A 27,379-nucleotide genomic window follows, 5' to 3' on the forward strand; every position below is an offset into this window, starting at 1 on the left:
GATACCCATCAACTCTCCAGATACTTGGAGCAGGAGATTGTAAACAGTGAGATAACTAATTTCCCCTTTTTATGACCAATTGCAGGACAATTTAGTTGGTCCTTGGTCAAAATCGATAAAATGAGAGTATATCGTAATGATTCACACTATGATTAATTTACTATGGACTGTATGGTTTACTAATTTGTGCGAACTATTTCATTCTCTTTAGGGACAAGCCTAGGGCAAAATCAAGCGCAAGTTTAGCGGAATGTCGTCATAGCAATAGCAACGAGAAATCGTACAAACGATGGAATGTTTTAGTCGGTGACTTTGCTTTAGAGGTTTGTAAATTATTCGATTATATCTACTGTAAACTCACGTGCTCATCTCAGTTATAATAATGCAAAAATGCCGATAAATCTTGTATGAAATTGTAGCACGCGAAGAACGAAGAAATGCGTTATTCATCTAATGGTTTCGAAAATAAGGTATTATTGGGCAATTTAAAACAAAACTTGAGTTTCATGTTCGGGATAAATTGATAGAAGCACGAAAACTACAATCATCGTATGTCAGACATTGCGCGAATAATTGCAGACAATTCTTCAAACTACTGTTGTTCTTCGTTTTAAGGTACCTCCGGATTTCTTCTCATTTTCCCAACGAGATTCAGACAACAAATTCAATCCGTCGCCAAGTTTCACCAGGAGCACCGGTAATCACAAGGCGTCAAAATCGAAGTTGAAGAGACTGCACAACAGACAACGGGCAAGAAAAAACATCCACAAACAAACCTCGAATTTTTACAGCCAACCTCAGAATCATCTAAAAGTGAATACGAGTGATTTGTTAGCGACAGAAGATTTTCAGAGTTGCGACTTCGAAGAAACGAGACGTCGAAAAAACGTGAAGTTTTATTCACCGCTTGAGGAACTTACAAACTCTGCTATCGATTATGACCCCTGGGACCGAACAGGAAGGTAAAACCCATGCACTACACAATCCTCCAATCGATAAACTCGAAAAACATTCCAAATATAACATTTGGTAGAGGTTATGTTTCAGAAATTTCGATAATTCCAAAGATAACATCGAATATGACCAGGTAAATTCAAAGTAAATAAAAAAAAGCTTTATTTTCTGTAAAAATTATTGAATGTAACCAGGTCTTACGTATTCCACAGGTGGTGGTGACCCCTTATCAGAGAAAGTTGTCAGAATTGTTTGGCCACTTGAAATCATCAAATGTCACACGTGGTCATATATCCAACGAGCGTCAAAACGAAAGGCCAATAAGGGCTGCAGAAAAAACCGAAAATCCGTTGACCACTTTCACTTTTTCACCATGGCGTCAACCGAACAACTTAGGTGTTGACGATAAAAATATTACATTAGATCGTGAATGGAATTTCAATACAGGCGAAAGAAATTTCAATTCTAATCTATTTGTGAGCGCCCGTTTATGAAGTGCTTAATTTGAATCGGCCTTCGTAAAATTCAAACATAAGAATATGAAAGTTTGTCTTTCTTTTTTTAGAGAGGGATCTATGATATGGATAAGTCGTGGTTGGAGAATATGATGGGCGACGAGGACGTTAAAACTAAGTAAGTTACACGTTGGTCAAATCACTACGTGGGGAATAGCGAAATAGACGGGTTTAATTATTCTATAATTTTGTATTTGCAGATGTCAAAAACAAGATTCAGCTGAAGTATATAAAGAAGTAAAAATGAAACGCTCATTCGTTTATGGCTCATAAAAGTAAATCCTGCTAATAACGTGTAGTTCTATTCGATCTAGGTTTTCGAGTTGGAGAATCTTGAAGAATCCGATACTATTGATAATCTGATCGCCATGGAAGGTGAGTACATACAATACCGGCTGTACACAGCAGTCTGAGCTCTTCTTTCTCTTTCTAATTGACGCCTTTTATTCCGCTGTTGAGCGGTATTCTCAGTTTAAATGATGTTTATCCGCAGGCTGATGGGGGGAAGTGGGATGGTGAAGCCGGTTTCCGCCGGTAATCTTTAATTGCCGGGGGTAAAATATACACCATGACAATTATATTATCAACCACCGGCTGTAGTTGGGTTTCTCCGGAGACGTTCTAAAGAATAGTTACATCAAATTAGCAGTGTTAGTTATATCATCAATTCATACTCATCAATTATTCATACTAATAGTTCCAGGTGATCTAGGGTAAATTGTAGAGGACGCGTACGCCAGAAGTTCTAAGCTAGTAAAGGGATATATATATATATATATATATATATATATATATATATATATATATATATATATATATATATATATATATATATATATATATATATATATATATATACATATATATATCCCTTTACTAGCTTATATATATATATATATATATATATATATATATATATATATATATATATATATATATATATATATCTCTGTGTTAATTCGATGAAATTTTTTGTGGATCAAAATTGTTCTAATCACGACAAATTAAGTGCTGTTTAGATAGCTTCGGTTTGATTTGTTTTATTTCATATTCAGAAGATATAAATCGAGAACACGATGCAAAGAATGACGACTTTTTCCAGTGTAATAACGCAGAGACGAGGAGTAGAGGTAAGAATCATCTGTACCAACGAGAATGGTAATTCGATGTATACGGATGATAGGTAGTAATAGGTGTTTATTTCGCACGACGATTATTACACGACGAATCTGTAGAACTCGGAGTCCTTTTTTCAAAAAGTTGACACTTTTGAAAAGCGGTTAATGACAAGTCTCATTAAGTAGACACACAGACCGGGTTCTCTAGTGAACGGGATTATTGTCAGTATTGAATGAAGTTGTCATTATCGCACCCCATGAGACGATCAATGTGAATACTAATGTCATCAATTAAGTCCACGCACCACAGCGCCTATATTTAGCCGCCAGGCGCGAGATCATCCACAAACACTGCAAGGTTTCATTAGAAAAACTGGGAAATGGTGGCATTAACGCTTATCAGGTGCATCGTATAGCGGTATACATGAGTAGAAAATTGCTGATGGCAATTATGTATGCAGTTGCAGGCATCCAGTGACGGGGAAAGCGGCAATCTAACATTCCTATAAATCAAAAAGAATCCGCACCAAAAACCAATCGGGATATCAATATATATGCGATTGATACGATATGCTACGGGGTTAACATGTCACGTGTGATGTTCTATTCAATTCAGTATAGGCTGTAACGTCAGATCTGTGGAGCAGTAAGAGAATTCTCTATCTATATCTTGAAGCTAAAGGTTATCTAGATATATCGGAGTACCACTAGATCGTCGTCTCAGGAATCCTAAGTCCGTGCATGTACTCTAAAACGAAACTTTGTTCCAAAAATACGGTTTATTCTCTGTTCAAAGGAACTCGGTTCTCGGTTCAGTCGCTGATGAATTGACCCTTCTACTTTTAGTATTCCTGAATTCACCTTATCTCAGTTTCAAGTTAAGGTTTGAATGGGAATGTAATGACGTGATCTTTAGTTATGAAATTGAGTTGTCTGTAGTTAGATGATTGTTTCTCCTCACCCTTAGAATTGGTGACCCTGAATGTATTGAGTCTGAGATCTTACATGTACGTAATTCCTTTTAGCCAATCCCATGTCCGGTTTCTGACACGAGAAATCTCTTTACCTTGGGGCTTAATAACAGGAAACCATTGTCTAGAGGTCTAGAGGTCCTCAGTCCGAGTCACGCGGTGTAAAGATGAGCCCCGTGCCTCGTGAGCCCCGCCAGTCGTTCTAGCGATGTGTCCTTGACCCCAACTCAGAGACGAGTCTCGTGTCTCGAGGTCTTATTAGTTCCACACGATTTGCGTCAGACGCGTCTGACAAGTGAGATCTAAGAGGAACCTAGAGGATTTAATTGAATTTGTTAAATGCATTTCATTTACATCAGTAGCCTACATCAATATCACGAGTTACTGCGCATTATATATTAGTTGAATCGATGTGAATATAGAAAACGCGACTATTTCAGTAATCGTTTCTGAAATGCCTGTAATTCAATGCGTTTAATAGATTTTCGATGATGTTTGACTATCAAACCATTCACTGGGTACAGGCATAATTCAATTTCTATCGATATCTAATGCATTGTTATTTTTCACTTCTCGTTTTAGTACGTGAAGCGAACGAAGTGATTTCGGTCGCGCTAGAAATCAACGAAACGTCCGAAATTCCGAATTCAGAGTCGAGAAAAGCAATTGACGACGGACCTACTATCCCAAATGAGGCTGTATCGTCGAATTCATCTGATGGATTAGATGTGAGAAATCTGCCAAACAAAAGTAGCAGTTGCCCCGAGTTAGATGCAAGTAGAATATTCAAATCGTCGGCTCGTATAGCGGATAGCATTCAATCTGCATGGAGAGGAAATCCAGCATCCGGCGATCAGGAATCACTTGACGACGGTAGCGACGGTCGCTGTGAAAAATCACTTGACAATGAAACGCGAATATCGATAATACCAAGTCGAGTTGGCGACTTGATGTCCACAGGGAGCTGCAGAAATATCGAAGAAATACATTCCACCCGGGATAACGACCCGACAACAGATAACGAAACCGGTTCATCGACGTCAAGCAATAATTGTTTTGAAGAGATCGTACATCGGGTTAGATCGAACGAATCGGCGGCAACATACACCAGTACAAAAGCCTGTCAAACATCCCCTGAATACAAGCACGACCACATCGGAGTCGATTCTACGAATTCGACGACGGATATCGGAGTTCAGTGTGAAATAATTACGTCCCCGATAAACTCCAGTGAAAAGAATCAATCAAATAATGAGTTAGAAATTTCATTCGATAAACACTCGATAAATATCGAAAAACTGAAGACGACAGGAGAATCGGTGCATGATGAGACGACGGACCACTCGCGTGAAAGTGCAAATAATCGTCCAGACTCATCGAATAAAGATGAAACAGATGGAGCAGCAATTTCGATGAAGTGTAATTCCGAAGAAAGTGCATCTGACGCTGGTAAAGCGGAGAAAAACTTCATTCTCAGAAATCACGCCTACGACCGAAATCGTGCCGTGGAAAGAAAACCGAAAAGACCATCTCAAAATAGCGGTGGTTTAACGATTGTTCTCGACGAAGGCAATATAAATGCGGAAGAAAAACAAGAAGATTACATTCGATTAGAACAGACAGATCAGCTAGCAGAGTTATCAGAGCAAGACAACAAGCAATTGATGTCACCGGTGCAGATACCACCCGAGCAGAAAAATATAGAACGTTCGGAAGTGAATTCCTTTTCATATACGACGACGAACAAGCAAGATTTGATGTCTGGAGCTGATGATCGATGGAGTGGTGTAATTGCTGCAGAAGAGCCAACTCGAACGGTCACACAAGCAGAAATCCATAATAATATGACAAACTTATCAGCGACTCATGTCTCTCATTCTATCCATGAAGATAAACGGCTTCCAGAAATCGACCACGGAATCCTTAAAGTCGTCCTCGCTGACTGTCTAAACAATAGACCTGACCTCAGAAACCTGTTGTCGGATACTAGAGACTCGTTGACAATAGTTCATTCTGACACATCACGCAGACGATGGGTTCCGCCGAAACCAAACCGGAGAAGATCAGACGAAACGATCGAAGAGATTTCCATCGATGAAAATGAAATCAACGGAAAGGGGACAAAATACAGTTTGAGAAGCGCTAAAAGAAAATAGATAATTACCGAATGTTATGTTAGACGCAGTTCCGAATTCCATTGTTTATTGTTAGTTACTTTATCGGTGGTTTTTTTTAAGGATCTGCTGAAGAGTTATCCATGAAACAATTGTATGGTTGTTTTTACTCAATTATATCCTGTACCACATAGATAATTCATATTTTAGATATTTCTAAGCGAAGCAGTAGATAATTTGATTTATTTAGTATCTCTTGTCAACTGTAGGTCTGAGGTCCGCTCTGCGTTTTTCCAATGACAGACAACATGCATTCATCAATTAGTATTCCACCATTCATTCATTATCCAGGAAACAGTTAATTTACGAGTTTCGTTTGTGCTCTGAATACTGATACTAAGCTTATTCTCCGTCAATATTATCTAAAATGCGCTTTCACAGTGATATTCGTTTTTCTCTGTTCTGAATTATATGTTTTGTATTGATCGTTAGAAAGATTCTCTTGTAATTTTCCTTTCTGTCTCAGTAGTGGGAGTCATGTTGGTTTTTTGCTTCAGCGAGGTTCCTTCACAGATTACGGTGATATGGGTGAACGTTTTTCGTGCCACGGAGTAATGCACAGTTCACCGAGATGGTTGTTTCAGTGAAGAATTTATAGGATGAAAAGTTTTGCCAAAACGAAAATATTTGAAGAGGGTTTTCTCTTTAATTCAGAGGATATCACGAGTCGATTTGTCCAGTAAAGTTCGATGAGGTTCAATCAAGGTTTCATTACTCGCAATCATTCGGAAAGATGATCAACATCCTTACAAAATACAAAATGAAAAAGACTACCAGCTTTATTCACGAACGACGAAATAGGAAATAACAAAAATGAGAACCACTGCGTATGGATTGTTTCATTGCACACATTTATTTGTCAACTTAAGAGACAGAGTTTTGATTGTATATGAGCTGACAAGAACATTATACATGTATTATTTATCATATATTAGACTTTATAAGGATAATCACCAGTCAAAATAAAATTCGACAGGGAAAATAGGAACAACTCGCAACATTCTAAAAAGAGCAACAATACGATATTAACATAAATACTGCTAGATCAAATGTACGTATAACAATCTGAATTTTCTTCGAAAACTCTTCATTTGGAATGAACAATGGTTGAGTGGATACGATGATTTACTTTAACAGATTTTTACATAATTTACTATTTTCTCGAGATCCAACTATTATAATACACAAACTACCAGAACCGAGTAGAATCAGAGAAAGAGAGAAAAAGAAAGAGATAGAGTTCTTCCTCTTTATACCCAGTGAACATAATAATATCAGCAGCAGAAACAGAGATAATTTTACACAGAATGTAAATTATTTGGGAATCGAATCTCGCAGCATCTACAAAGATCAAAATACACAATAGTCTAAAGGAATAAAACGAGTTCCCTCACAATCATCTACATATCATACACGAATTCTTTAGAAACATGATATATTCAATTAAACCTGCACCAGAGTTGTTACACCCAAACCTCATGGCAAATAATGCATATTGATCCTAACGGCACATTTTCATAGGAGCAACGCAATTGTTTCCCAGGCATGAATAAACAAATCGAAGAAAAATTCTTCGTACTAAGTCGGTGGGTCTGAATACGTATCTGGTGTTCGGAAATCTCTCGGGGAATATATGTGTTAGGCACAAGACAACATTCTATGTCTTAATGGAATTATAGATATCGGGCATTGAGTAATCTATTTATAAACCTAATCGGCAGCGAATGCACTCATGGTCATCACATGCCTTCTATTGTGGATTTCTCTATAGCCTAAGCGTGTTTCTAGAATCTTAACAAATCATGTCTTAATTTTGGCCTATAAAGACTGATAATTTCATGAACACGTAAATCTAGTCTATTTTCTATTCTAATCAATATGAAAATATTGTATATATTTTGGAAGAATATTTGAGATAAAAGGCAGCACAAAGAAAGATATTATCATGTTCATATCATATATATATATAAATTTCTTTCCTAGCCTATTGACCTTATTCACCGACATTACGCGTACTGTTCACGCGTGTCATGATTGCCGTCAAAAAACAGGGACTTCAAGTCAAAAGTAACAAGACAACTAACTTGAAAGGTTATTGACGTTTTGGTTGCTTAATATTGTCGACAATAATAATATGATATAAATTATATAACATTCAGCATCAATAAATTTATTTTGGATTTAAACATATCGATGATTGAATTGACCGGCAACCAGTCTAGTCCCGATATATCAATAACGGAGTGCACAGTATCGTCTCATAAATTATTATTAAGATTTATCAAAAATAAGATAAGAGTTACCGGTACGAAATATATCTAATTACAAAATAAACGCCAAAACTCCCAATTGTAGCATGTTTTAAAACGCCAATATTGATGACGTAGTACACATTGACTCACACGCATGTATAAAAGAATAATTGTTGTAACCGTTTTTACGGCGTCAAAAAAGATTTTTTTACTTCAGTTAGCAGCTTGCGCTTGACGGACATCATGACGCATTGTGACGTCACGCGAATAAGGTCTATAAGAGTCTACCACATTATTACCACTTTAAATACATTTTATAAAAAAATATTCCCACCAAGTTTTCATAAGACTTGGAATATACACTTATTATTAAGTTAGTACAGTTGATATGTATATACGGTTTATATGCCTATCACTAAACTACAAGGCCAGCTAAAATGAGTGGATTATTATAGATGATTGTTTATTCACACGTTAACTCTACCCCTAAAAAGCTATATCTAATCTAAATCACTGTTGATTGCCAGTAATTCCGTCTCCGATTGAGTCGAACATTCAAAGTAGAGGTACGGTAAACTTCAAACTGGGTTTACCTCCATGACACATCAAGGTGTTTCTCAAAAAATAGTGACAATTCTTTTCGTAAGCAGACCAATCATTAGTTACCAGCAGGATCATGACTAGATGATATATTCTATGGTTAATGAGATATGATAGCGTCCTCTCTCTATAGTTATCTGCTCATTCAGTCAAATGTTTTGCTTTCACGCTGAAAACATCTTATTCAACCATGAAAGGTCTAAATAAATCTATACATATCACCATTCGTGTTTGCCATAATCGCAAAAATAAATTTTATTTCTTTTTTCAGATCATGTTTTCCTTAATATCACAAATTTCACAATGATAATGATAATCATTGGAGTTTTGAATTTGAAATAAAATAATTTTCATTCCTCATCACATATAATTGTGGCACACAAGTTCTCAAGGCAAATCTTGTAACTATCACAGATCTATCCGTTAGCCAGGCGATGGAATATTACCGGCATTTTTTCTTAAACCCATATATATAAGAGATGGTTCTGAACAAATCACACCACCCAATTATACTGAAGGTCATTGATTGATTTGGTTTAAACAAAAGTCTCTTCCTCATCAATACACGTTAGGCCTACTTCGCCCATGGACACCGAGTCTATTATGTCAATGATAGTTGAAAGAAGGTTGACGAATGATGTAGTTGTTTCACATATTTCCGCAATTGTCTGTAATTGTGCTAAATATGTTTGAATATTCATACGTTTATATATGAATATATCTATTCGGGAGAGTCGAGTTCTGAATCTCTTCCATCGCGGTTTAAGCCGCGGATATGTACGTATTGAATACTTTTTTCTGCATAAGACGTAAGCTTTGAAGAACCTTTTCCGAACCACGGTCGAGCGAAGAGGCCTTCGACCTCTTCCAGGGTCTTTCCTTTTGTTTCGGGCAACAGGAAGAAGAGAACTGAAAAGCCAACCATGGCCAGACAGGCATACAACCAGAATGTACCTGAAAAATAAACGATGATTTTAAGACATCTGCTATCGCTATGTTGGATAGTAAGGTAGGATATAGTCTCTTCTCTGTGACGAAATGTAGTTCATTTTCAAATTGAATCAGTTATCACTAAATCTACCACTTTAGTTAATGATACAAGTTTCTCAGGCAAGATGCCACTTATAGAGGGATTTTTACCATGTCGAGTTAAGGCTTCTGTGGATGTGAGGAATGTCATTGAGACTATCAGATTAAACAACCAGTTAGTGAATGTAGATACAGCATTACCAGTACTCCTAGCCCATAGTGGATAGATCTCTGAGTTGATAGTCCATGGCATAGGACCCATACCTGAAATATACATGTCATTATTGTTATGCGATTCCTTCACGAAAAAAGGTCCTACCTTTTCAACAATTTCTATAATTACCTGGGGCAAAGAAGACTAGATAAAGTACCAGGCCAACCATAGCCATCCATGAGTATGCGGTAGGACAATACTCGTATGCCCATGTGAGATCCCCAGGTAAATATGTGCTGTTACAACGTCCACTAGTAGCTTTCAGGGGATCGTCATAAGTTGTGGGCAGACATGAAGCATTCACAGGACCGCGATTCTCATCCATGTAACAATACCCACAATATAGGTCCCTCATACAGTCATCACAGGTACTGAAATTCAAAATTCATTATGGTACTAGTAATATGCAGATAAATTGTGCGCTCCTGATTACAATTAAAGACAAGAACATAACAGCTCAACCATATGTGGCCTCAACTTGACGACCGATATGACGATTTCGACAGCCAACTAATAGAATTTATTCAACCACTTCAATTGCAATGGCTTGATCAACATCCATACGTTCATGTATATACATTAGTAGCAGTCATCTAATTCAGTAGTGATGCGCACAAGCTTTCGTAATTGTCACAACTGAATGTGATAAACCATTAGACTAACTTGTGTGCGAAGAAACTGGCAGTGATGGATAAGGACCGTGTAACCTACATTCTAATGCAAATCTTAATCGATCACCAGGAAATTTCAATCTCAGAGCACACGAATCATTTATCACGGTGTAAAATTGAAAAATACTCATATTGTATCCGCAGTATCATGTAATAATGATTCCACAAAATGTGGATTAGAACACCTCGGAATAAATAAGGGTATCACAGCTTTTTGTTTATCCGAAATTTCATGAAGCCCGGTGTTCGATCAGACACTAGCTAGCTGACGAAAGTTCATCTATATTCTAATTATGTGTAGACGCATTGTTTGCTTTTCTCATGAGAAATTCTTTTCCCTCAGATCACAGTTAACTACAAAAACTAATCAAGCCTTCCAGATTAAAGAAAAAGTACCGATGATGAAGCAGTTACCATAGATAGAATACGTAGCTCGACAAAATATCGCTAATCAAGCTTGAAAGAGATGTGATCTGAATTCATGAAAATGACGGTTCCCCTCGGAGAATAAACATTGCCTTTATTACCCTTTTTTCTATATATTTCTATTAGGATGACTGAGACTGAATGGGAAAACCATTACGACTACTACAAGCTTAAGTAGGATGTGCCTTCTTAGATCTTAACTAAGCAGACCTTTTTAGAATTTAACATACCTGTACGCACCGCACTGGCTTCCTTCTATATTTTCCCACGAGTTGATTCTAGGTGAATTAAAGGCGGCTAGTTGGAATCCTACGGCTAACCATATCAAACTTATAATGGCTCCTGAGAAAGACAAATTCGATTAGAGATGATCATATAGGTATAGGTTGAACAAACCCCATTTAAAGCCGGTATTTCGTTCCGATTGAAGGCGATGTAGAGAAAATCTTGAAAAGATCCGACAACATCGATGCAAACTAAGAAAATTACGAGGTAATGTATTTGGCTACCATAAGACATATATCACCCACAATGACCATATGCATAACAATAGCCCACTGATTCCGTGTGGTATCAGATAAATCGTCATCGGTCAGATATACGTCGATGGCACCCATAACGTATCCCATCTAAAGTGAAGATTACTAACCCATTAAACTGCCTAATGTCAGAAGTCTACGGCCAATCTTTTCAACCAAGTAAAGCCCAACAAATGTAAACATGAAATTGACAGCGGCAGTCACTGCTGATAACCAAATTGCTGTCATTTCACTTTTAACACCAGACATCTTGATAATTGTAGCGCTATAATACCTACAAATATATATACAACAAATGGATACATTACAATTGGGATGGATGGAATAAAGACACAATTCAGAGTTGAGATATAGAACCCGGAATTAATGATAACAACGCGTAAAATATTACCCATTAAAACACAAATTAGAACTGTCACGTATAATATGATTCATATAGTTTCCATGAATATGGAGGTGCCATTTGATGGGCATATTTTCATTAACATTGCCGAAAGACTTGTCGAAGTTCGAATTGTATTTTAAAAGCTAAATTTTGCATATGATGCAAAATTTCATTCTTATCAAATTCTTATTAAATAGAAATGCTACGACGAAAATACGCAGTGCATATGCATCAAGAAATGATGAAGTAATTCGCCGGAATAGTTGACTATGCAGTACGGGGCTGATTGAAGGCACACGACGAGAGCAGTGTAAATATACCAGTAGTCATTCAACCGTTGAGAAGATGAGAGTGTCATTTACCCTCAGTCTGGAAAAAGAGGTTTCCACTTTTACACAGTGGTAACTATTGCATACGCATATCAGCCGTTATCAATCGTTAGAATTGGAGGAAGGTTACCTCAGCAAGGATGAAATTGACATAAACTATAGGATCGCGTGAAACCATTTCTGAATTCTAGATATTTCCAATTTTTTACTGTATTGGTATATTCTTGATTATCAGACAAACCACACCCAGTCTGATTTAGTAAAAATCGTTTTGTGGCAAGACATTGTCAACATATAATTGGATTCTCTGATGAATCTGGACAAAAAGCTTATTGACTGCAAATATGAACCATCACTTTCCTACACCAAGCTGAGGCCCTTAAGCTAAAATACCGCAACCAAATTATAATAATTGAAAGTACTACTATATATTTATTGATCTTGCCTTCAGAGTCTAGTAGATGTGGCTCAGTAACTTCACCATCATCAGTTTTCATATTGAAATAAAAAGTACAAAACCAGCCATGATTATTTAAGCAGTACGGTACATTTCCAGGAAATGATACTATTTAATTTGATGATAGTAAATTGTCGCATGAATTTCAGGTGGCTTTAGGCTAAAAGTGTCAAGTTTCTCTTTGCCAAGCGATGACGCTGTCTACATGTACATTGACAGTCCTACGGCAAATGTCTGAATACTCGTTTCAATTTCCTTAAACAGAAAATCAAATTGTAAAATGGAAACCAAGCTGATCACGAATTACAGATAAGGCTGCTTCATTTCAGGGGAAAATAGTTTACAGGCCCGCAGTTACAACACGTATTCGTGTTCCTTGCAGAAAAGATCGAGGCTAAAATAAATGTCAGAAGATGAAACAATTGACAAATTCAAATTTTTCATTCCCGAAGAAGAATCAATAATGGGTAGGTGCTCCAATGATGAGCATTTCAATTGCAGATTCAATAATGAAAATATCCAAGTTCAATATAACAGCGTGTACATGGTACCACTTTAACAGCCTAGAGCGTTCATTCCAACTAACATTCACTCGCTCATCAATCTTAAATTTGACACCTTGAAATTGATTTTCTCAAATACATTTCATAATAAACATTTAATATTAGATAATAGGTTGTGTGAAATACTCACATGACAGTGTTGATACCGGCTAATTGTTGAAACATTTGTAAACTACATCCTATCACTAGAGATCGACGTATTGATGGGGTCAATATCATCTGTACTATAATAGGTGACTTCATACCTTAAAATAACAGTGAATCATTTATAGCGAAGCTGAAATGAGAAGCAGTTTTGAATGATATGGTTTTATTTCCCGAATCAACTGTCTTCGTCCTGTACAACAGTTTGGTCACAGTTCTTTGAAATCTTCTCATGACGCATTGTTGCAAATTACAAAAGTAAACTCACAAAATGGCGGCTAGCAATGGTGTATTCTAGAACCTATGTTGGTTTCAGTGACGTAGAGTGTTATAGAAAATAACTGTCATTAGATCAAATGCCTTTTTCAAAACAGAATCAGATGGTTTTGAAGAAATGGGTGACATTTTTGTTTGTCAAGAAGCAAAGCGATCGAAGCCCGATGCCTGGCTAGTTAGATCATCTGTTACCAGTCATATCTCCTGAGTAATTGCTTGCCACTGTCTTTAATAATTTCCTGTCCGCGCCAGTAAAATCAGCCAAAGCAGACGCATGGTAGAAATATGGTACAAAATCGAAATTTTCCCGTTGAATAATTTATGTTATTGATGGCTTATTCTGAAGTAATGCACGAGACGTACTGCGCTAATATGTAAATAAAGTCTTTAGTGATATTAATGTTAGCAATATTCGTACTTGCGATACTAAATCAATAGTCGAATTTTGTCGCTGCGAAAATGATTATGAATGAGCATAGAACATTTCTTCTTATGGCTAAATCATACAAAACACCACGAAAATCATACATGGTTAACATCAGACCGGGCTGTACCGGAAGATTTCACATCTCACAAAACATTGTTTCCTGTAGCATTTAACATAGTTATAGGTGTCAATTGAATTCACCCTTTGTTGTATTATTGGATTAGTGTATCAGTTCTCAGTAACACAGAGCCTAATTGACAACGCTATTTTTTAGATGAACTTCGGATGCACGGACATAACTGCATCAACAATTGAATCGGCTTTGAATTGAAACGAGTGAGGCCTCAGGATCGTTGGATCAGGCGACGGAATTATTTTGGGTCATATCATGTCGTGTTAAATGATGTTGCGAAATATGTCAAACTCAATAGATCGCAACAGTAACCAAAAGATAAACTGATAAAAATGTGATATCAACTGGCTGCAATCACTGTGCATGGTACACTTGACCAATTTCATTTAGAACCATTACCGATTTATTGCTATGCAAAGCGACTAAAAGCAGTCGGATGCCAGGATTAATCGGTCAGCGGGGAGACATTTTATCAATGCATTAATTGATTAACATGCAATGACATTAAACCTACGTAAGTACACTATCATCCACATGCATGAAAATGTGCTAAAGTAAAGCTTAATTAGGTAAATGTTAAAGGTTTTTGAAAATTCGTATGGTTTGACAGTAATCGCTATGAAATACAGTACGGGGTACATCTCCCAAATATCGCCCTGCAGCTTTTGAGCAACTTTAGTGATTATTTGTTTATTTGGCAACGATCATGCCTGTATTTCACTAGTGATATCATTCTGGCTGCTGTAAGAGAAGCGTATATCACAGTAATGATTTATGAGCTAATCCCAAGAGCTCTTTCTTGTGAGCTTTTTAAGTACATGCATAGCCAGATTATTGTTAGAAACGTCGAGATTGGAACTGCATTGGTCTAGGGACCCGGCACGCGACACAATCACGTTTAAACAGACGAACAATACAAATAATTTTTGTCTTGGATCAGGGGGAATCGGTCAGTGAATTTCAAGTCCATAACACTATTACAAAATATATCTCTTCAAAACGAGAGTGGACTTCAAATGGTACCAAAGATTTAACCGGCTATTTAACATACATACTTCGTTCTCGCCTTTCTCTTTCTGCCTCCAGACAATTGTTTTTAATACTCTCAAATTCTTCCTCGATGTCTTCTTCTCCGCGAATTTCGTGCAGTACTCGACGCGCCTTATCTTCTTTATCCTGAATTATCAACCATCGTGGACTCTCGGGCAAAAACAGGAACCCAATGAACTGAGCTGCAGATGGTAACGCCGCTAGACCCAACATGTACCTATATGAAATAAACATCACATTTTACTTGACAATTTAGCAATGACGATAATTACCCTCAAAAAGTGAAAGAGGTCCTAGAACAGCCATTTGTATGTCAAATATCATTTTGTCAAAGATAAGATCCCGTGAAAGAAAACAAATTTCCTTGAGTTATTCTATTTAACTAAGTATCCCTGAAAATTATATATAAAAGTCTTTTTTCGTTTGTATTTTGGGATTTTATCTTATATGATTATCGTTACAACACGATGTAGGTGTTTCATCAAGATCATGTTCACTCCCGCAGACGTTACCGACGTCTGATGATGATATAGGATAACTGTGCGAGGTTGGAATATGAATCCGCGTGGTTTAAAACGACAAACGGCAGAAGGAATCACAATATTTCATTATCATCAGTAACAAATATTGCTTCAAGGAAACAAACAGCGGATAATTCACAAATTGCGAGTCTCAATTTGTCCTGGTGCTAATTAACACCCAGGGGATTGTGAATTACTTCTGAATTACTTCATTACTGATGTTACTATCCAATCTAGATGCATCTCAACTATGCAGCAAACATGGAATAATGCTGCAATCGGTTTGTCGATTAAAGGAACTTTTACGGCTATGATAGATTTCCAGTAGTCGTGGTATGCTGGAAAGCCAAACGCAAACAATGTTTCTCGTTTCTCTTCACACGTCACAGACAGGGAAACGCTCGCAAACATGTTTCCGTCTCCTGTTTCCGCATTTCCCTGCATCGTGTTCAATTCGTATTAATTTAAAATTTTGAGTTATATGCTTCAAGTTTCCACGCATAATTCAATGCTGGTCATATTTTAACTATAGGCTGCCATGGTGACCATGCAGAGTCCTCAGTTATCATTTCTATGATCAAAGTAATATCGACCACATGGAACAAAAATGCTGTGGAAACTGTACAATTCCTGCCATTCATCCATCTCACTACTGAGAGAATCAATCTAGTATGAAGCAGCTAGTTGGTCAATACCAGTGCTGGACAATGCCTGGTAAAGCTAAAAAATTCTCGTAGATCTGGATTCAAGTTCACTTCATTTATCAATAACGCCAACAATATTGCTTCCATCTCGGCTTATATTTGCGTCAAGTAGCTCAGTGACTACTGCTTTAATTTCATTCCCAGAGCTTGAGCCATTGACAGGAAATCTATAAATCCGTCATATCCTAGTCTGACCTCAATCAATTTCATTCTATTATGAGATTAACCGCGAATAAAATCAGTTCAGCTCTTCAGTTTTTTTTTGGCAGAACCATCCAGGGGACGGAATCTATGGACCCGGCATTGTATATTAGAACGATCAAGTTGCACGTATAAGTTACACATTTCTGATCAGTGATTCTTATCATTTGTTTTCTGAAGAAAAATGCCACTTCTATATGGCTCATTGACTCTGAGGGAAAGGTGACTTAATGATGCAGCTACAATGATTAGATTTTCTAATCTGATAAATGGCCGTCTAGACTGGAATCGCTGCAGACGATTCACGCAGTAGAAGGCGACTGGACCAGTTGAGATGAATTCCCTCCATGTTCCCAATATATACATGTATTCATTGATTTTCTGAAATGAAAGCGGTTGAAGTAATATCTGCATCTCAAGTAGCGATAATAACGTTACAAAAATGGTAACATCGTATCCTCGTAGAATCAACTTCAATACAACTAATCATTTCTGGCCCTTAAAAACTTAATGCTTATATTGTTGTCCTTTTGTTGAAACATCTATAAATATTTCATATGCTTTCACGCCGGAGCAATCCTTTCATTCATAATTATTAGTCTCATTGGTGAATTGAATAATTCAAGGTGTTTCAGAAATGTACTGAAAAGGTGGATTTGAAATTTGAATAATGAAAGAGACACGTTCTCTTTCAATGTCTTCCAATGTCTTCCTCGGTCGTTTATCGGATATAAAGCAAGAGGAAATCGATAGCCCCCAGTGTCAAATATTTTTTCTGCATAGAACCAGCCTCGGAGTAGACCAAAGACGTAAGTACCGTACGCCTACAAACCTAATACTCGAATAAACCATAGGCTCAACAGAACGGATCTTTTTATAGTGGCCAGCCAACATGCAAATCATTACTGAAATGACATGTCCGTCCAGTGTTGTAAATGCCATCCAGGTTACAACAGCAGAACAACACTAATCCATTATTCTAGCTTTATGGCAATATTGTTTTTCATCCCACATAACCGCTTGAGGTATTCCACTTAGCGAGAGAATGCCCCTAAATCAGATTTTTTCAGGAAAAAAGAAAGCTGAGCTGAATTGGAGATCGATCGCGCAATATTCATCAAAAACGATGAAGACACCGATCTCATCATCGAAAAATCTGAGTTAATCTAAGTTAAAGATAACTCTTCACTGAGTCTGTATGCCTTATATGCATGTCTAATTATTCCAATTCAAATATCTCATTCATCAAAATGAAAACATGATTACCCTTAATCAAGTTTCAGTTTATCAGAAATTAAGAATTACACTTGAATCATAAAAAAACGTTAACTCCGCACTCGCAATGAAAGATGCTTTTAATAGAATGCGAGGGATACGTGTAATGAACTCATTTTATTGATTTGAATTCGAACCTCGGAAAACATGGAATTTTCGATTCCCATTAGAAATCAGCTAAAACTTTAAGAATTACGAGTGTTACTCTTCTTCCCTTCAGCGATAACGTGAACCACTTCAACGATCCATACGTCACCGCACACAGATTAAACCTGGTAATTTCACACGATCTAGTACAGAAAATAATTGCGTCAGGAGACGATAATTTTCTTATTTGAAATGGCCGCCGCGCTGCGACATCATTGTTTATGACGAACAGTTTTACGAGGCGTTATTGCTTCAGTTGTAAATGAGATATTCGAGTGGAAGTCATCAAAATGTGATACACACACACAGGTCAAACTCCTGACAATACAGGCTGTCTTTTAATGTCAGTAATCTCAGAATTGCGAAAAGTGTATACACTAGAATGTTCGACTTTTGATTTTGGTGAGAAACTAAGAATTCTGAATATAAGATCAGAACAATTCCGATAACACTTAATGCAGGTTAAGACACGGCTAATAATCATAAGCAACAGTATCGGATCGACAAGGCTTTAGATGATGAATTAAGGCGGAATACGAATCATCGACAAGACAAGAGATGCGTGGGAGGAAGACGAGAAGCAATTACTGCAAACAATGAAATTCACATATCTGAGCCTCTCACAAATTGATCTCAACTTCAGCGACCGATAAAACATTCAAACTCTCTGAGATTCGGAATCACGTCTTTGATCCCAAATCATTCAGCGACACAAAGTTTGCCGAGAAGGAGTGGTTCCTGTCTAGATTTTCTGTGAGCTCAACTACTGTATTTTTGCTTGGTTTACTAATCAAGAGAACAATTACAATCGAAATTTCATAAATTGATAATTGTTAAAGTAACTACCGCACCTCTATTCGCACATGTGCAAGTACCATTGACATTTCTGTAATTGATTAAACTAGTTCTGTGTAAAACCATGCAGTCCGACCAGAAACCACCGGAGTTTTCATTACAATTCAAAACATTTCTTCAATTAAAGACAAAGAAATGATGAAATCCACATATACATATCTTTAGGCATCGGTAGAATTAATAAGCATGTCAATTCGTCAATTCGTCAATTGCCCGATGACCCGTCTGGAATATGGTGAGAAATACTTGTAATGAAATTTACTCTAATTGAGGGGAACATGCGTCAGAAATGATCTCGGTATAAAATCAATCAACAGGACTGGCGGTAATCATGGGTACAGTTGATTCATGCCTCCATGATTAACCAACATGTGTGTGTATATACAGTCACCTAACAGTTATCTTTCTGATTCATACGACAAAATTCTGTGTCATTCTACAGAATGTGCGCACGACTGCAACTCTGATGCTTCTGGGGGAAGTTAGTCGCATGAAAATACTTCCTGCGATTCTCAATATGATTCAGCCACTTGTGTAAGCTTACGATAGAGTGGTTCTACATCTATCTTCTGGCTAAAAGGATGTGATCATTCTACCAGAGAGCAACGGTAAAGATAGTCCGTGGGATGGCATTGCGAATATTTATCTTAGGTTCTCCATTGGGAAACTATATAGTCAAATAAATCAATACCAGAATAACCCATTGATTGGGTATTTGTTTACAGAATACCTGTAATAATTTCTAGTCAGAGCACGCAATGCCAAGCAATATATAAAACACTGAAGAAACATAAAGCATGATGTCGATTTCTTGTTGCTTGGCAATAATGCCCCGGGTGTCCCGACCAGGCGCCGATGATGATATTTTTCCCAAAATGAAAAATTACACCAAGAATTTGTGTAGATATTGTGCTCTATGAATTAAGTGAGTCAATGAACTTGATACAAAGGCCTATATCACGCGAGTGCCGTACAATGATTTGCGACGAAACACATAAACCTCAAATTATTTTTCATGTAAGGAAATAATTGCATCAGTATTTCATAATTACTGCAAAATCAATACAGAGCAGGTCGCATTTTAGATGCCGGTACCACTCCTTTTAGTATTTTATCATTGGTTCTGCATGGTTTCATTTGCATTCGTAAATCGATGTTCTAGTACTACATAGTCAATGCTCCGTATCAAATGCTAATAAACCCAGTCAGCTTTCATTGGTTGCATTTTCCTGTCAACTAAATAACGACGATAATGTGAAATAGTTTGAAGCTGCAGTGAGGAAACGCTCTGTCCGTGCTGTGACGATTAAAAACTCCACACCCTGAACATGACTAGTCGAAACGTTGAATAAACCATACTAGCTCAAGGAAACACTTCGAACTTTCTAAGTGTGGGATTTCTATTTGCTATTCGCGAGACCTACGAAACACTTAACAGCAACAAATAATTTTTTAACAATCCAAGATTTGGTGATTGTGCCAACGTTGGTGATTGGCACTTTAAACGAACGCGTAATTCTAAAATAACAAAATGTCCATTAATATTTCAAATAGATACTTGTTCACTATAGATTTCCTGATTTAACAACTGACGATCTCATAGCTCAGGAGATCTTTTTCTTCAAGCCCCTAAAGGGCCCCGAAAAGTATAATACGGAAGCACAATAACGACATGATCATCGATTACGGTAACAAAGGCTGGGAGGTTTTCGGGAGGAGACTCTGCTAACTGGTACCTACAGATTCGTGATTTATGTAAAAAACATCACAAAGTAGTCAACATTTTTATCATAATGTAAAGGCACAACTGAATTCAACTGAATTTGGCACAGTGTTCTCCCAAACAGAAAACTGATCAGGTAATATGAGATGAGAATATACGGTTTTCATACCTCCATCCAGTTTCTTTGTTGAAACTGAAAATACCATCAATGACATTGGCAACAAACTGACCACAAGCAATCATAGCTACATTACAGGACACCAGCCGACCTCTGATCTGCGGGGGTGCTGATTCTGCTATATAAATTGGCACAGTCATCGATGACAAACCTATAAAAAAACAAACAAATACACATGTCACTATTACAATTTTACACCAACTCTCAATAGTCTCTACCACTAGCTGAGAATATTAACCCGAGTCGCGTCTGGCAAACAACATCTCCATCCAACACAACGCTGCATCTAAATTAAATGTCAGTCTGCATTAATAATATTGATTTGGGAAGATCAGGGCGATTTCAGAAATTTCCAGCTATTATAGGATGAGATCGAAAAGACTGGCGTAATTTGCCGAAGATTTATGACCCGAATGCGATGAAAAGTCGAGATAATTGAGATGAACATTATATTCGAGGAGTATTACTGTCTGGACAATTAATAAAGCACCACGAGGCGGATGCCACGGAAAATGGCAAGGATTAATACGTATAACATCACACAAGTCAGATTTAACGACTCTTGGAATGTGTTGGAATCTATGAAACCTCTAAACCTTCAAGAGCCAAATCAGAACGAGACCTCAAGGGACCATACAGCCTACATCCAATTCCATGGAACATGTTCAGAAATACCGATGAAAAATTGTAGATTCAGCGCATGCCCGGTAGTCTAGATTCTCGTGAAGGTGTCTTGGGTAACATGATGTATGATCTTTCTATCTGAATGACACCAATAGCATGCTTACCGGCATCCTAGCAAACTATAGATATGATGATAAATGAACTAACATGGAATCAAGTGAAATGCACCGCCCGTGGTTAATAAATGTAAAACACTTCTAGAAGACTAGAGAACTGAAAGCTGAAAAAACATCCGATCGATTGGAATATCATCAGTCTTTGTTTAGACGGGTATCAAGATGATATTAGTAGCACAGATTTTATATTTCAGGTTCTTGAAGTATCTGGCTATATATGATGGATAGGGAACGTGGATAGGGATAAGTCGGTGGACAGACTGGCAGTCAAAATACATGCCGAAGGTAAATGATGTATATATATACATACATAGAACAAAGTAATTTGATTAATTAGTCCCCTCGGATATTTTATTATATCAGTAAACGCAGAGCATGCATGATAACCTTCTCGAAGAAAACAGTTGAATAAGCTCTTTACTGCAGGGTATATATGATAGGAAAACTAATCCGCTCAATTCAATTTGACATTTTGAATAGAGACATTAGATATTGTCACTGACTTGAAGATCGTTTGCTGAGATTTGTGGTAATACGTCGCGAGAAAAAATTGGCTCGCATCGGATACGATCGTTACGGATTTAATGTTCACGAATGCATGAGAATTTCTCCACATGGATGGATCCGGATTGCCCGATCTCCCCTCAAACACGCGCAAAACCGATATAAGTACCATCGTAACAAATAGCACTGCAGTAGATATCGAATGCGAAATATTCAGCCACAATTACTGCACTGTATGACCACCAGTGTAAATGTCTCATATACGACCATCTCTCTACAGATTGGTCAATATTTCATTATGGTACTTTGCTACATTTGTAAAATTGTTATTTTGTAAAAGAATAAAAAAGTGAGCTAATCGTGAAATCAAATGATATATGGTCGCTTATTCATTTTCATCGGGCTGGTGATATTTCTCCAAGTTTTGAGACAGAGGGAAAGCGGACAAAATAATCAGATAGATCACATTTCCACCTGCTCTGCGGTATTCACCTTTCACAACATGGACATCAGCCTCCAAGAATCATTGATGAAACCGCCTACTCAAAAAGCTACGTGAAAATAATTAGTTTTTTTTTGCAGAATTACTAAAATGCAAAGCCTAGGCCTAATCGGTACAAGTTCGTCGGCGAGAGCTCAACTGAAAGAGGATATTTCTGTGAATGAAGTGGACGCGTAATCCAGACTAATCTAATGGCCGGTTTACGCTTTGGTTTCATGGATTTACAGTCGAACTCATATCGATTGGGAATCTGATTAAATGCGCATTGATTTATTCACACAGAATGACGATTTGTCTAGCTAGAAGAGCGCAAACGTCTGGATTGTCTAAGACATCTGCCACAGCAATTTGGGAATGATCCCACTAGAGAAGTTGACTGACTGGAATCCAATAAGAATATCGCTGTCACTCGAACCTCGTTCAATTGTCATCTTATACCTCGAGAAAGCAACTAGCTATTTCCATGCAAATTGGCTAGATATATCTTGGATAATAAGCAGGCAAGCAGAATCTATGTTTACTGATCAACTTGACAAAAAATGACACATAGACCTAGACTCAAGATAACCCTGAAAGCAATAACACCCGCACCGAGAAAGTATTATTTCAATTTATCAATGCATTTCGATCATGATGAAATGAAATAAAACATACGTGGAAGACATAAAAGGCTAAAAAGAATTAGAATTCATTGATTACCGGTAAAAAATCCTACAAAAATGTAAGAAAGGTGAAAACACGCTCAACACGGCCTAATGATGATTAAAAATGTTTACAATGATGAGGGTTAACAGACTCAAAATTAACTAAATATGTGATAATTCGAATTTCTGAATATATGGGTTAACAAAATAAAAGACCCATTTCTATATCAATAACATACCAATAGCTGCTCCAATAATAATCCGACCAGCTAGAAGCAAATATCTATCCTTAGAAATTGACAAGCAAATGGCGCCGGCTGTGAATATTATGCTTGCCATCAAAATAACAGGTTTCCGGCCAATGCGATCGTTTAATAATCCTCCTAAAATAGCGAATACAGCGGCGGCTCCGATTGTCATACTGACTATCATTTCTTGCCAAACCGAATTTAAAACAAATTCATCCCTCAACAAGATAATAGCTCCTGATATAACGCCAGTATCGTAGCCGAAAAGAAATCCCCCGAGTCCAGAGAGGACTGTTAAAACGTAAACAAATGTTGGAGTTTTCGGATAGCGTTTTATTTGATCCATCTTGAATTGATAATCCTCGTCGTATTGTTGAGTGTGTTCATTATTAGCAGTCACAGGTGTGACAGGTTTTGTTTCGGAATTGGGCTGCATGGTTTCGGATATGATAATGTTCTTATGATGTATAGTGAAAAGTGTGTGATAGAAGCCACGAAGCTTGTGGCCGAATGAACACGCACACGTGCTCGCCGGCGAATCGCGCCAAAATATTGTGATACTCCTGAGCCAATCAGAGACGATTAAATATCTACGTCATCAAGATTCATGATGAACCATATTAAATTCAATGCATTTTTACTTCATTCACCATCATCGTCATAAAATTAACAATATTCAGTTAGGGCCTACAACAGATAACTTTAAAGATAGGAAATAAAGTGTATAGTTAATGTACAGCAAAAAACATAGAATAGAAATGACAAGATAGAACCTTATTAAACATAGATGGCGCCACCAGACGCATTATGTATTGAATTGAATGAGTATCTCGGCAAAAAATATATAAAAAGTGTCTTAATTCCATATTCATGGATCATTTATAGTATGTATATATGTAGTCGTCTCTCCTCTTACTAAATTACAATTTCCGAATGAATGCAGACAGTTATTTATATATGAATTAATTTAAAAAGGGAAAGGAAGAAAGACTGATGATGATGAAAATTTGTTATCAATTCAATCAAACCAAATCCCATTTAACCTGTAACCCACTTGACTTGGTTTCAGATGCCGAATCGCAAAGAAATACTGAGTTTTGTGCTCGGAGCGTCAATTGGGGCTGCTACTACATTCCTTGTTTACAAAGCTTTAAAGATCAGGAGCAAACAAAATAAAACTGATCATAAGCAGCAAAATTCACCAGGTAAATTAGACATTAGTGGATGTGGCTGCAGTGTAGTCAAGCCAGCAGTGATCGCTCAGTTATATGTAATGTAATGGATTTAACAAAAATTTATTTCAGAAAACACAGCATCACCTCGAATTCAAGTAGCAATACCTGATTTAGCATTGCGTCGCTCGCAATCTCGTGAAGATCCTCCACGACGTTTCCATAGATTAGTGTCATCCGGTAACAGTGGATATATTGATACCTCCAGTATTATAGTCGACGATGGCAAGAATATCGACACTCAGAGCATGATGAATTTGTTGTTTTGTATCGCAGAAAATCAAGCTAAAAGAAGTAAGCATCAGTGAATGAGTCCTCCACTATATCTAACCACGGTGTAGGGGACCGTAATAACGTCTGGTATTCAGACTAAAGCCATACTCCTGAGTGGGGTGACGCGTAAGATCATCTGATATTCAGACTAAAGTCTTCCTCAAGATTGCCTCATTAGTATCTGTGTAGTAATTTGCTAATTGATAAATTTTTCAGTGGGACTAATGCATCGTGGAATTACTTGCAATATTTGCCATCAAACACCTCTCTGTGGAATCAGATACAAGGTAAATGTATGGATAATGAATATCCATGTTACACCTGAAGAATGTTTGAATATTTCTGTCGGATGTTTGTTTTCAGTGTGCTAACTGCTCAGATTATGACGTATGCGATAAATGTGAACCTAAGGATGAGCACAACAGTACACATGTATTCTTAAAGATTAATACTCCTCTTCCACCACTCGCTAGTCCACGTATTGGTTTGTCTAAAACTTTATATCCAGGTACGGTAATAGGCCTCTCGAGTAACAAATTCTTAAGCTGTATATGTGCCATGTTTAATTAGATGTCTATTTGATTCGTTTATAGGTAAAATAAATAATCATATTTCCTTATCTATTGATGATACACTTCGATTGATAAAGGAAACTAATTGTAAGTTTCAGTTTCAATCTTTCAAAGGAATTTCTAGATTTCTGCAAATATTAATGCATGTCTCTGATGTTTTACAGATGATCAGTTTGAATTAGAGGCTTTACATCAGGAATATCGGTCCTTAACACAAAATTCCCGCGGTATTTCTCGCGAAGTATTCAATTACTGTTTAGGGCCTCTTGCATTAGAAAGTAATCTTCTGTTAGAACAGTTATTTAAGGTATAGTGATAATAATTTCTCGGATTAATTTAAACATTTGTTTAATAGGGTGGGAGAAATAATGTTTTATTTCATGTATCGTTTCAGTTTTATGACAGAAACAATGACAGATTTATCGATTTTGAGGAAATGGTAAAAGGACTGTCAATCTTATGTAAAGGAACGATACAAGACAAACTACCTTGTAAGTTTAGGAGTGAGCCTAGTAATCTTAAACCTGTGGTCTATTCTTACATAAAACTTTTTCTATTTTTAGATGCATTTGCAGCCTATGATATTGAAAACAAAAAGTCCATAAGTCGTGACAACATGCAACGTATGTTTAGGGCTTACTATGATATCACTATTGAATTAGTACGTGATGTAGTGACAGCCTGTGAGGAAGAAATGGTACATGATTTACTAAGAAATCATATCAACCAAATATCAAATTAACTTGCTTAATATCAGCTTATGTTTGACATGTATTATTTAAGATGGCAAACTTCGATGACAGTTCTGGTCGACCAGTCTCTTCCATATTTAGCGCTCCTATACCTCAAGATAACTTCAACCCTGCCATAAAAGTGACTGTTCCAGATAATCCCGGAGGGAGGTAAGAAAATATCAAAATCCTATCTGCGTTTAGCCACGGACAATGTTTTACTGAATTTTGAATTAGGGTTTTCCAAAACTAAAAATGTTACGTATTATGTTGAAGGGAGAATACTTTGCCTGTTTTGGAAGCCATGTCACAAGATGCTATCAAAGAAATGGTGGACCATACATTCAGTATTGCTCAGTTGAAAGACCATGATAGGTACCGTATATAAACATTGTCTCAATGGCTGTAGACTTAAAAACAATAACTGATTGTTGGGTTTTATATATTTCAGAATGTCTTATGAGAAATTCGTTGAAGTGACTACAATTGATAACTCTCTGGTTGTATGGTTTGATGCTCTAGGTTCAGTATTCTAATTGAGGAGGAAATGTTTTATATATGGTGCTACTGCGTTTTAAACAATGATGAGGTATTTTTACACCGCTGGGCTGAAATAACTGTCTGAAAATAAGTCATATTATACAATCAAACTTGTCTACCAGTAGTAGATTACTTACTACAAAAATTGTGTGCTAATATAGATTGTCTTCTAAAAAACCGTTGTTTATTTTCTGTGAAAATTGTAGTAAATAGAATGATGATTTATTCGTAATCTTTGAACTGTTGAGTAAATTGCTTCATGGAAGTGACTTACAATAGAGGTTCTCTAAGTATTGGAATATGAGAAAATGATGACAAGACGATTGATGTAAAGTGTACACATTAATGAATTTTACATTCATTTATTGACATAAATTAAGATAAAACAATACATGCCGATACATTAAATATACTGTATATAACATTCAATTTACCCCTGATATGTATCATTATTTATTAACAACATTTACAGTAGTTTAAAACATACAAAATCATATACTGT

General features: G+C 36.9%; 2 protein-coding genes across 2 annotated transcripts; one reads left to right on the plus strand and one right to left on the minus strand.

Annotated features, from left to right (window-relative positions):
* Nucleotides 1-9,305: 9,305 nt before the first annotated feature.
* LOC141914441 (proton myo-inositol cotransporter-like) lies at nucleotides 9,306-23,965 on the minus strand. The gene is made up of 9 exons (XM_074805630.1): nucleotides 23,521-23,965; nucleotides 20,823-20,982; nucleotides 15,233-15,444; nucleotides 13,328-13,442; nucleotides 11,574-11,737; nucleotides 11,155-11,266; nucleotides 9,957-10,198; nucleotides 9,725-9,877; nucleotides 9,306-9,538 (listed from the first exon to the last, which is right to left on the minus strand). The coding sequence occupies exons 1-9, from the start codon at nucleotides 23,963-23,965 to the stop codon at nucleotides 9,306-9,308; spliced, it is 1,836 nt and encodes a 611-aa protein (XP_074661731.1).
* Nucleotides 23,966-24,324: 359 nt separating this feature from the next.
* Nucleotides 24,325-27,286, plus strand: LOC141914453 (uncharacterized). Its single transcript, XM_074805652.1, has 12 exons — nucleotides 24,325-24,413; nucleotides 24,599-24,734; nucleotides 24,834-25,055; nucleotides 25,251-25,321; nucleotides 25,398-25,542; nucleotides 25,628-25,693; nucleotides 25,771-25,913; nucleotides 26,001-26,097; nucleotides 26,170-26,303; nucleotides 26,390-26,508; nucleotides 26,614-26,712; nucleotides 26,789-27,286. Exons 2-12 carry the CDS (start codon nucleotides 24,599-24,601, stop codon nucleotides 26,871-26,873), a joined length of 1,317 nt encoding a protein of 438 aa, XP_074661753.1. The 5' UTR covers nucleotides 24,325-24,413; the 3' UTR covers nucleotides 26,874-27,286.
* The last annotated feature ends 93 nt before the right edge of the window (nucleotides 27,287-27,379 follow it).

Source organism: Tubulanus polymorphus, unplaced genomic scaffold (genome assembly GCF_964204645.1).
Source record: "Tubulanus polymorphus unplaced genomic scaffold, tnTubPoly1.2 scaffold_21, whole genome shotgun sequence".
In the NCBI taxonomy this organism is placed as follows: domain Eukaryota; kingdom Metazoa; phylum Nemertea; class Palaeonemertea; order Tubulaniformes; family Tubulanidae; genus Tubulanus; species Tubulanus polymorphus.

Coding starts and splice junctions, on each gene's coding strand:
- LOC141914441 (XM_074805630.1), bottom strand. CDS start 23,965: ATGCAGCCCAATTCCGAAACAAAACCTGTCACACCTGTGACTGCTAAT. Junction 10,199..11,154: donor AGCCAGTGCGGTGCGTACAG/GTATGTTAAATT, acceptor TTTGAATTTCAG/TACCTGTGATGACTGTATGA. Junction 9,878..9,956: donor TCTAGTCTTCTTTGCCCCAG/GTAATTATAGAA, acceptor TGTATATTTCAG/GTATGGGTCCTATGCCATGG.
- LOC141914453 (XM_074805652.1), top strand. CDS start 24,599: ATGCCGAATCGCAAAGAAATACTGAGTTTTGTGCTCGGAGCGTCAATT. Junction 25,543..25,627: donor GTCTAAAACTTTATATCCAG/GTACGGTAATAG, acceptor ATTCGTTTATAG/GTAAAATAAATAATCATATT. Junction 26,098..26,169: donor GATACAAGACAAACTACCTT/GTAAGTTTAGGA, acceptor TTCTATTTTTAG/ATGCATTTGCAGCCTATGAT.